Source organism: Procambarus clarkii, chromosome 54 (genome assembly GCF_040958095.1).
Source record: "Procambarus clarkii isolate CNS0578487 chromosome 54, FALCON_Pclarkii_2.0, whole genome shotgun sequence".
Classification (NCBI taxonomy): Eukaryota; Metazoa; Arthropoda; class Malacostraca; order Decapoda; family Cambaridae; genus Procambarus; species Procambarus clarkii.
Genome location: NC_091203.1, coordinates 23,442,889 through 23,455,332, shown reverse-complemented (window position 1 = coordinate 23,455,332; position 12,444 = coordinate 23,442,889). Strand labels below are relative to the sequence as shown.

The 12,444-nt window shown below is 43.9% G+C and overlaps 1 protein-coding gene across 1 annotated transcript; it reads left to right on the top strand.

The window, feature by feature from the left end:
* The first annotated feature begins 8,513 nt into the window (after positions 1–8,513).
* On the top strand, positions 8,514–10,846 carry LOC138352733 (mucin-2-like). Its single transcript, XM_069305317.1, has 2 exons — positions 8,514–8,541; positions 9,366–10,846. Exons 1-2 carry the CDS (start codon positions 8,514–8,516, stop codon positions 10,844–10,846), a joined length of 1,509 nt encoding a protein of 502 aa, XP_069161418.1.
* The last annotated feature ends 1,598 nt before the right edge of the window (positions 10,847–12,444 follow it).

The following is a 12,444-nucleotide window of genomic DNA, read 5'->3' as shown; positions in this document are numbered from 1 at the left end:
GACCAACTTGGACACCGGACTTAACTTACAAGACCAACTTGGACACCGGACATAACTTACAAGACCAACTTGGACACCGGACATAACTTACAAGACCAACTTGGACACCGGACATAACTTACAAGACCAACTTGGACACCGGACATAACTTACAAGACCAACTTGGACACCGGACATAACTTACAAGACCAACTTGGACACCGGACATAACTTATAAGACCAACTTGGACACCGGACTTAACTTAGTTACGTCTTGCTACGACCATGGGTGTTTGCTCTATACAATCTTATACACTCTATACAATAATATACGCTCTATACAATCATATACACTATACAATCATATACGCTCTATACAATCATATACGCTCTATACAATCATATACGCTCTATACAATCATATACGCTCTATACAATCATATACGCTCTATACAATCATATATGCTCTATACAATCATATACGCTCTATACAATCATATACGCTCTATACAATCATATACGCTCTATACAATCATATACGCTCTATACAATCATATACGCTCTATACAATCATATACGCTCTATACAATCATATACGCTCTATACAATCATATACGCTCTATACAATCATATACGCTCTATACAATCATATACGCTCTATACAATCATATATGCTCTATACAATCATATACGCTCTATACAATCATATACGCTCTATTCAATCATATACGCTCTATACAATCATATATGCTCTATACAATCATATACGCTCTATACAATCATATACGCTCTATACAATCATATACGCTCTATACAATCATATATGCTCTATACAATCATATACGCTCTATACAATCATATACGCTCTATACAATCATATACGCTCTATACAATCATATACGCTCTATACAATCATATACGCTCTATACAATCATATACGCTCTATACAATCATATACGCTCTATACAATCATATACGCTCTATACAATCATATACGCTCTATACAATCATATACGCTCTATACAATCATATACGCTCTATACAATCATATACGCTCTATACAATCATATATGCTCTATACAATCATATACGCTCTATACAATCATATACGCTCTATACAATCATATACGCTCTATACAATCATATACGCTCTATACAATCATATACGCTCTATACAATCATATACGCTCTATACAATCATATACGCTCTATACAATCATATACGCTCTATACAATCATATACGCTCTATTCAATCATATACGCTCTATACAATCATATACGCTCTATACAATCATATATGCTCTATACAATCATATACGCTCTATACAATCATATACGCTCTATACAATCATATACGCTCTATACAATCATATACGCTCTATACAATCATATACGCTCTATACAATCATATACGCTCTATTCAATCATATACGCTCTATACAATCATATACGCTCTATACAATCATATATGCTCTATACAATCATATACGCTCTATACAATCATATACGCTCTATACAATCATATATGCTCTATACAATCATATACGCTCTATACAATCATATACGCTCTATACAATCATATACGCTCTATACAATCATATATGCTCTATACAATCATATACGCTCTATACAATCATATATGCTCTATACAATCATATACGCTCTATACAATCATATACGCTCTATACAATCATATATGCTCTATACAATCATATACGCTCTATACAATCATATACGCTCTATACAATCATATATGCTCTATACAATCATATACGCTCTATACAATCATATACGCTCTATACAATCATATACGCTCTATACAATCATATACGCTCTATACAATCATATATGCTCTATACAATCATATATGCTCTATACAATCATATACGCTCTATACAATCATATACGCTCTATACAATCATATATGCTCTATACAATCATATATGCTCTATACAATCATATACGCTCTATACAATCATATACGCTCTATACAATCATATACGCTCTATACAATCATATACGCTCTATACAATCATATACGCTCTATACAATCATATATGCTCTATACAATCATATATGCTCTATACAATCATATACGCTCTATACAATCATATATGCTCTATACAATCATATATGCTCTATACAATCATATATGCTCTATACAATCATATACGCTCTATACAATCATATACGCTCTATACAATCATATACGCTCTATACAATCATATACGCTCTATACAATCATATACGCTCTATACAATCATATACGCTCTATACAATCATATACGCTCTATACAATCATATACGCTCTATACAATCATATACGCTCTATACAATCATATACGCTCTATACAATCATATACGCTCTATACAATCATATACGCTCTATACAATCATATACGCTCTATACAATCATATACGCTCTATACAATCATATACGCTCTATACAATCATATACGCTCTATACAATCATATACGCTCTATACAATCATATACGCTCTATACAATCATATACGCTCTATACAATCATATACGCTCTATACAATCATATACGCTCTATACAATCATATACGCTCTATACAATCATATACGCTCTATACAATCATATACGCTCTATACAATCATATACGCTCTATACAATCATATACGCTCTATACAATCATATACGCTCTATACAATCATATACGCTCTATACAATCATATACGCTCTATACAATCATATACGCTCTATACAATCATATACGCTCTATACAATCATATACGCTCTATACAATCATATACGCTCTATACAATCATATACGCTCTATACAATCATATACGCTCTATACAATCATATACGCTCTATACAATCATATACGCTCTATACAATCATATACGCTCTATACAATCATATACGCTCTATACAATCATATACGCTCTATACAATCATATACGCTCTATACAATCATATACGCTCTATACAATCATATACGCTGTTGTTAAATATTGCCGAAAAAGTAAGATTAATAATTCTAACACGAATTTTCTCAATATTTCTTGTTTCTTTTCGCTGTCGATGGTAATTGAAAAATTAATTCTCCATAATTCATTTTTATTTCTAGTCTGACGCAGAAGCCTGAACGCGTTTCGTAATAACTTATTACATTTTCAAAGACTTTAGTTTACACACACACAACTGTAGCCTGTAAACACGCTGTTGTTGTTGTTTTAGATTTAGCTACTCTATTTAGATTTAGATTTAGATTTTAGAACGAAGTGTCCATGTAGCACGGACTATGGTGAACCCGAGTGTGTGTACTTATACTCGCATTTGGGTGAGGTAATTGACATTTACACATGACAGAACACGAACCAATGGGCATAAAAACATAAGAATGGAAGTAACTGCAGAAGGCCTATTGGCCCATGATGCTTCTATATTGGTACGGAGTCTTGAAGTGGGAACCTTGAGGTGCTTCCGGGGCTTAGTGTTCCCGCGGCCCGGTCGTCGACCAGGCCTCCTAAGTTGGGTAGAATATAAATGTGCATTAATTGGCTGTTGATTGCTGGTGTTCACTTTTTGATGTGATAGATGCAGCGATAGCAGGCGGCTCGACATCTGCGAGGCACTACACATCAAAAAGTCAACACCAGCAATCAACAGCTATGGACCAATAGCAGCTTCCTCGTATGGGTCAATAGGCCTTCTGCAGTTACCTTTATTCTTATTGTTCTAATATTTACATAAAGAGCTGTGAATAGAATTAGTCTCAACAATTTCTTTATCAAATGAACAAATCCACAAGGGCCGTGACGAGGATTCGAACCTGCGTCCGGGAGCATCCCAGACACTGCCTTAATCGACTGAGCTACGACAGGGTAAAAGGGTTGAAACCGAAGTTCTACTGAACTTCTTGAGACGAGGTTATCTTGAGACGATTTCGGGGCTTTAGTGTCCCCGCGGCCCGGTCCTCGACCAGGCCTCCACCCCCAGGAAGCAGCCCGTGACAGCTGACTAACACCCAGGTACCTATTTTACTGCTAGGTAACAGGGGCATAGGGTGAAAGAAACTCTGCCCATTGTTTCTCGCCGGCGCCTGGGATCGAACCCAGGACCACAGGATCACAAGTCCAGTGTGCTGTCCGCTCGGCCGACCGGCTCCCGGCTCTATTGATATCGTGAGGTGTGTGATATCGTACAGGTGTGTGATATCGTACAGGTGTGTGATATCGTACAGGTGTGTGATATCGTACAGGTGTGTGATATCGTACAGGTGTGTGATATCGTACAGGTGTGTGATATCGTACAGGTGTGTGATATCGTACAGGTGTGTGATATCGTACAGGTGTGTGATATCGTACAGGTGTGTGATATCGTACAGGTGTGTGATATCGTACAGGTGTATGTGTGTATTACAAAACATAAACAGTCAGGTGTGAGGGACAGTAGGCAGGTGTGAGGGACAGTAGGCAGGTGTGAGGGACAGTAGGCAGGTGTGAGGGACAGTAGGCAGGTGTGAGGGACAGTAGGCAGGTGTGAGGGAGGTCTGGCACCAGAGTGACCTTGACGGTTGACCGCAACCTCTGACCTCTGTTTGTCGGTCTGTGGTGGACAGTAGCGGTGAGGCCACTGTCTGGGAGAGTGACGGTAATGGTCACTTAATGCTCGTCACTGTCGCGCTTCACGCAAGTGGAAGCCCTCTGTGGTCACTCCTCCTCTGTGGTCACTCCTCCTCCTCCATGTCTCAGGTGGAGGCTCTGTGGTCACTCCTCCTTGTCTCAGGTGGAGGGCTCTGTGGTGACTCCTCCTCCTTGTCTAGGTGGAGGGCTCTGTGGTCACTCCTCCTCCTTGTCTAGGTGGAGGGCTCTGTGGTCACTCCTCCTCCTCCATGTCTCAGGTGGAGGGCTCTGTGGTCACTCCTCCTCCTTGTCACAGGTGGAGGCTCTGTGGTCACTCCTCCTCCATGTCTCAGGTGGAGGCTCTGTGGTCACTCCTCCTCCTCCATGTCTCAGGTGGAGGGCTCAGTGGTCACTCCTCCTTGTCTAGGTGGAGGGCTCTGTGGTCACTCCTCCTCCATGTCTCAGATGGAGGCTCTGTGGTCACTCCTCCATGTCTCAGGTGGAGGGCTCTGTGGTCACTCCTCCTTGTCTAGGTGGAGGGCTCTGTGGTCACTCCTCCTCCTCCATGTCTCAGATGGAGGCTCTGTGGTCACTCCTCCATGTCTCAGATGGAGGCTCTGTGGTCACTCCTCCTCCTTGTCACAGGTGGAGGCTCTGTGGTCAGACTTGAAGTTACGGAAGTCTGAAAGAAGTTACGGAAGTCTGAAAGTTACTGAAGTCTGAAAGAAGAAAGAAGCTACGCTAGAATGGTCCAATTATAACCCATCAAGAAAAAGGCTGGCGGCCTTGACCTCATCTACCTGTAATCTTAACCTTTGTCGCGTTACCTTGAGGTCACCTTGAGATGATTTCGGGGCTTAGCGTCCCCGCGGCCCGGTCTCTTGGTTGCTGAACTGGTCAACCATCTTACATAACTAATTAATGAACACGGGAGAACACGGTCGACCTGGTACATGTAGGCGAAGGAACAGAAGGCTGAACTCAAGGTACCATCTTGGAGGTGAAATCCTGCAAGAGTCAAATAGAGAGAAGGATCTGGGGGTTGATATCACACCGAACCTGTCCCCAGAGGCCCACATCAAAAGAATATCATCAGCGGCATATGCTAGACTGGCCAACATAAGAACTGCCTTTAGAAACTTGTGTAAGGAATCGTTCAGGACCCTGTATACCACTTATGTCAGACCAATCCTGGAGTATGCAGCTCCAGTCTGGAGACCATACCTAGTTAAACACAAGACAAAGTTAGAGAAGATTCAGCGGTATGCCACCAGGCTCGTCCCGGAACTGAGAGGAATGAGCTACGAGGAAAGGCTAAAGGAGCTGAACCTCACGTCCCTGGAAGACAGAAGAGTAAGGGGAGACATGATCACCACCTACAAAATTCTCAGGTGAATTGACAGGTTGGACAAAGGTAAACTATTCAACACTGGTGGGACGCGAACAAGGGGACACAGGTGGAAACTGAGTACCCACATGAGCCACAGTGTCGTTAGAAAGAACTTTTTCAGTGTCAGAGTAGTTAACAGGTGGAATGCATTAGGCAGTGATGTGGTGGAGGCTGACTCCATACACAGTTTATAATGTAGATATGATAGAGCCCAGTAGGCTCAAAAACCTGTACACCAGTTGATTGACGGTTGAGAGGCGGGACCAAAGAGCCAGAGCTCAACCCCCGCAAGCACAACTAGACGAGTACACACCCCCTTCCCCCGGAAGAAGACTCTGGGCCCCCAGCAGTAAGTCTGCCCCCGAAGCACTTCTCTCTCTCGGAGTTGAATGCCACCACCCCCCCCCCCCCTACACCTCAGGACCGTGAAGGTGTAGCCCAAGACGAAGGCAAGATATGGGGTGTAGTACACAAGAGGCCGCGCAGCTCAGCCCTGGGATTGACACCTCTGGCCCCACACCCCCCTCCCCCCACCCCTGGGATTACAACACCCCCCTAACACCCCCCCTAACACCCCCCCCCACACACCCCCCACACACCCCCAACACCTCACCCACCAGTATGGAATGGAAAGACCTCCTCATGGAGGTCTTCCTCCATGAGGAAGTGGGAGGAGGATCCATAACACCTTTGCGCCTCATTAACGAAACCTTTAGATCTTCCCTACATCATAGCAGCATGGTCAATATTCCCTATAAACATCTTACGACCTCCGTATCCCTCCGTAGATTATTACTATCACATACGACCTCGTAAACCGTATAATAAAACCTGGAGGGAATGATCTACAGGTTTCGTAACTGGGGCCCTTTTCAATGCTTAAACAACCCAAGCACTGGCTATAACGGACTGTATATAGGCCCCCCACATATAGCAAGTGACCCTCCGTGACCCCTCATATAGCGGAAGGCTCAATATATCCTATATGAGGTTATCTATAATAAATTCAGTGTAGCCTAAGCTACTCTATCTATGTATTGTATTGTCTCGATAAACGTGCTTATACACCAGCCTGTATTCCACATGAATTGTTCCGTTGTATAATACAACAATTACACTAAATGTGGCCGTTCTTATGTTCGTTGTATAACTCGTAACGATATAATTGGTGGTTATGAACACTGGTTATTATATTGTTCACCCGTGTGTTCAACGCTTCTATAACACCCGGTGTTCTAATCTCTCACCCCCCTTCAGAACACAGATGTCTCTGAAATAGAGTGAATACAGAGAAAATATGCAATAAAGGTACCACGAAAACCTAAAATTATTAAAATTTATTAAAGATAAATGTTTCTAGCGAGAAAGGAGACGAGAGAGGTATCAAATAATATATATATATGGACGATACTGGAGGGCCAGGTTCAAAATTTGCACAGTAGAATAACAACATACTGGAGCAAAAGGTACGGAAGGAAATGCAGAACAGAAGAAGTGAGGAGTAGAGGTGCCATAGGCACAATCAGAGAACACTGTCTGAACACCAGAGGTCCAGTGAGGAGTAGAGGTGCCATAGGCACAATCAGAGAACACTGTCTGAACACCAGAGGTCTAGTGAAGAGTAGAGGTGCCATAGGTACAATCAGAGAACACTGTCTGAACACCAGAGGTCTAGTGAAGAGTAGAGGTGCCATAGGCACAATCAGAGAACACTGTCTGAACATCAGAGGTCCAGTGAGGAGTAGAGGTGCCATAGGTACAATCAGAGAACACTGTCTGAACATCAGAGGTCCAGTGAGGAGTAGAGGTGCCATAGACACAATCAGAGAACACTGTCTGAACATCAGAGGTCCAGTGAGTAGTAGAGGTGCCATAGACACAATCAGAGAACACTGTCTGACCATCAGAGGTCCAGTGAGGAGTAGAGGTGCCATAGACACAATCAGAGAACACTGTCTGAACATCAGAGGTCCAGTGAGTAGTAGAGGTGCCATAGACACAATCAGAGAACACTGTCTGAACATCAGAGGTCCAGTGAGGAGTAGAGGTGCCATAGACACAATCAGAGAACACTGTCTGAACATCAGAGGTCCAGTGAGGAGTAGAGGTGCCATAGACACAATCAGAGAACACTGAACATCAGAGGTCCACAGCTGCTCAACACCCTCCCAGCAAGCATTAGAAATATTGCTGGAACAAAAGTGGACGTCTTCAAGAGACACGTAGATAAGTTCTTGCAAGAAGTGCCGGACCAACCAGGCTGTGGTGGATACGTGGGCCTGCGGGCCGCTCCAAGCAACAACAGCCTGGTGGACCAAGTTATCACAAGTCAAGCCAGGCCTCAGGCCGGGCTCGGGGAAGTATTAGAACTTCCGGAACTCCTATCTGGGTAAACTAAACAAGGAAGGGTGTCGTGGGAAATAGAAAGGAAAAGGGGAACATCACGGAACGGGTAGAGCATCGCTGGAGATGGAAGGGGCGTGGCGTAGGCGGCAACTGGAAGGAAAGGAATCCAGTAAAGATGTTATGGATTGATTTGATGTGATGGAAGAGGAATCGGAGGCTTTTCCAGGTTCGTTTACACATTTACCGTTAGCCAAAGCCGAGGCCGCCGTGCGGACACCGAGGCGTTACGCGCCAAAACCAGGGGCGCCCCAGCGGGTGGCGGGTCTTAGCGTAGATGTGTGTGTGTTGACCTCCGGGAGGCGGAAGGCCTTGTACATCGTCCTTATCTCAACAGGTTGTTTGGTTCCCAGCCTTCCCCAGCATTTACCATCCTTCCCCAGGTTCCCCCAGCCTCCCCCAATCTTTCTCAGCCTCCCCCAGCCTTCCTTAGCCTCCCCCAATCTCTCTCAGCCTCCCCCAGCCTTCCTTAGCCTCCCCCAATCTCTCTCAGCCTCCCCCAGTCTTCCCCTAGCTACTCCCAGCCTCCCCCAGCCTCCCCCAGCCACTCCCAGCCTCCCCAGCATCTCTCCTCCCAGGCCATCTTCACCAACACCTTCTTAGTGTTAGCTGAAGAACATTTTCCTTCGGGAAAGCCATATATAGCCCTAACTATATTATTATATATGATTCATTATATATAATGCCACACCACGATATATTCTCCAATGCGGGGGAGGACGTGACGGTTGATGAATATACCTGATTCGGGACATTTTTTAAGACATATAATTTGATATATAATAATTCTGTATTTATTATAATGGTAGTTAGTGATTGATTTATTTATCAAATAATGTTCTAATTTCATTTTCTGGAACATGTGTATATTGGAGCACTTTGTGTGCTATAATACTGGACACATACTAGTTCACTACATGTACGAGAACACTTCAATTTGTAGAACACTTTAATTTCTAGAACAATGTGTATTGTAGAACAGTGTTCTTTAAGCTGGAGGAGGAGCAGGAACACCAGGTGAGACCATCGCTCAAGCAGCAGGAACACCAGGTGAGACCAGCACTCAAGTAGCAGGAACACCAGGTGAGACCAGCACTCAAGTAGCAGGAACACCAGGTGAGACCAGCACTCAAGCAGCAGGAACACCAGGTGAGACCAGCACTCAAGCAGCAGGAACACCAGGTGAGACCAGCACTCAAGCAGAAGGAACACCAGGTGAGACCAGCATTCAAGTAGCAGGAACACCAGGTGAGACCAGCACTCAAGCAGCAGGAACACCAGGTGAGACCAGCATTCAAGTAGCAGGAACACCAGGTGAGACCAGCACTCAAGCAGCAGGAACACCAGGTGAGACCAGCACTCAAGCAGCAGGAACACCAGGTGAGACCAGCACTCAAGTAGCAGGAACACCAGGTGAGACCAGCACTCAAGCAGCAGGAACACCAGGTGAGACCATCACTCAAGTAGCAGGAACACCAGGTGAGACCAACACTCAAGCAGCAGGAACACCAGGTGAGACCATCACTCAAGTAGCAGGAACACCAGGTGAGACCAGCACTCAAGTAGCAGGAACACCAGGTGAGACCATCACTCAAGTAGCAGGAACACCAGGTGAGACCAACACTCAAGCAGCAGGAACACCAGGTGAGACCAGCACTCAAGCAGCAGGAACACCAGGTGAGACCAGCACTCAAGCAGCAGGAACACCAGGTGAGACCAGCACTCAAGCAGCAGGAACACCAGGTGAGACCAGCACTCAAGCAGCAGGAACACCAGGTGAGACCAGCATTCAAGTAGCAGGAACACCAGGTGAGACCAGCACTCAAGCAGCAGGAACACCAGGTGAGACCAGCATTCAAGTAGCAGGAACACCAGGTGAGACCAGCACTCAAGCAGCAGGAACACCAGGTGAGACCAGCATTCAAGTAGCAGGAACACCAGGTGAGACCAGCACTCAAGCAGCAGGAACACCAGGTGAGACCAGCACTCAAGTAGCAGGAACACCAGGTGAGACCAGCACTCAAGCAGCAGGAACACCAGGTGAGACCAGCACTCAAGCAGCAGGAACACCAGGTGAGACCAGCATTCAAGTAGCAGGAACACCAGGTGAGACCAGCACTCAAGCAGCAGGAACACCAGGTGAGACCAACACTCAAGCAGCAGGAACACCAGGTGAGACCAGCACTCAAGCAGCAGGAACACCAGGTGAGACCAGCACTCAAGCAGCAGGAACACCAGGTGAGACCATCACTCAAGCAGCAGGAACACCAGGTGAGACCAGCACTCAAGTAGCAGGAACACCAGGTGAGACCAGCACTCAAGCAGCAGGAACACCAGGTGAGACCAGCACTCAAGCAGCAGGAACACCAGGTGAGACCATCACTCAAGTAGCAGGAACACCAGGTGAGACCAACACTCAAGTTCCACTCATTATTCTCAAAGAACAAATCCCAAAACAAAATGATCTTTATTAAATCTTAGTAAAACTCCCACAACCTTGAACGCCCGACCTTGAAAACTCTCGTTTTCCATTCTAAAAATAAAATAAAAACTTTATTGACGCAGTTTGAGACCCTAAGAAATAAGACTGAATCCCTTACTGTAAACAACCTCAAAGGTAAAAGGGTTTGCAAGACTCCTTAATACAACCTCAGATGTGTTTACAACACCCCAATGGTGTTATTTATACTCATTAAGGTGTTTACAACCTTGAGTCATAACCCATAGACGGACCACACACCAAGAAAAAGTGTCTTGCGGTCTGTTGTCAATAAAAATATATACAAAAGGGTGTGTTTCTTTGCTAAAGTTTGCCACAAAAGTCACCAGGGAAGAAAACGCCTTTTGACGAATATATTTTAGTATATTTTGTTATGTTTTAAAATAGTTCAGTATATTTTTAAATATTTTAATATGTTTGAAATTAGTTCAATATATTTTTGTACATTTAATTATGTTTTAAAATATTTCAATATATTTTTGAATATTTTATTATATCTTAAAACATTTTAATATATTTTAGTATACTTTATTATGTTTTAAGTATTTTAGTATATCTTTCCTAATATATAACACCTAATTTATCTTTTATGGGCTGTTGATGTGACATTAATATTTTGTAGATATTATTCATCGCAGTATCGATACATTGTAGCTCTATGTTCTATATATACGAGGACGGGCTGAAGCATTTCAAACCGTCCTCGACTCAAGTCCATTCCATCTCAGCCCGTCCCCCAAACAAAGACCCAAAACACCATTCCATCCATCCGCCAAACCCGCTGGTTATGAATGAACGACTCACAACCGATGCCGTTCGAACACTTCCGGAACAAGTGCTTCACTGACGACTGGTGTTCCAGCCCGTCCTCCAAACAAAGATCCAAAAGTGATTCCATGCACCCACCAAACCCCCTGTTTATGAATGAAAAACGGTTTACACACGACTCACAACTGCTGACGTTCGAACACTTCCGGAACAAGTGCTTCACTGACGAGTTTTGTTCGAACCAGAACGCTATAAATGCTTCACCCACGTACTACAAATGCAAATAATCGCCAACCGAACCTAACCTATGCCTATATATACACAATATGCTAATATATTATAATATTAATTAATATTTGAGAAAATTCCCGTTTTGAATGAACAGCATGTTAAAATTCATGAATGCGTCTGTGGGGTCGACCGCTGGATGGAATGGACTTGAGTCGAGGACGGGTTGGTTGTTCGAACCACAACGCTATAAATGCTTCACCCACGTACTACAAATAATCGCCAACAGAACCTAAAATATCTTCCCTAACCTTATCTATGCCTAACTATACGCCAAAATAAAATAAAAATATATAATATTCAACCTGTGAGAAAAGCACTTTTCTAGCCTAACATCGCGCTAACATGACTGACTGGGGGGGGTGGGGGGTGAGGGGTGGACCGGTCTCAGGTCCACCTCGGTCTCTGGGGTGGACCGGAAGGTGACTGGTGGACTGGAATCGTCGTGGTGGATAGTTAACACCAGTTCCACAAGAACCAGTTCCACAGACGTCCAGTCATAAGGTAGTTAGTGAA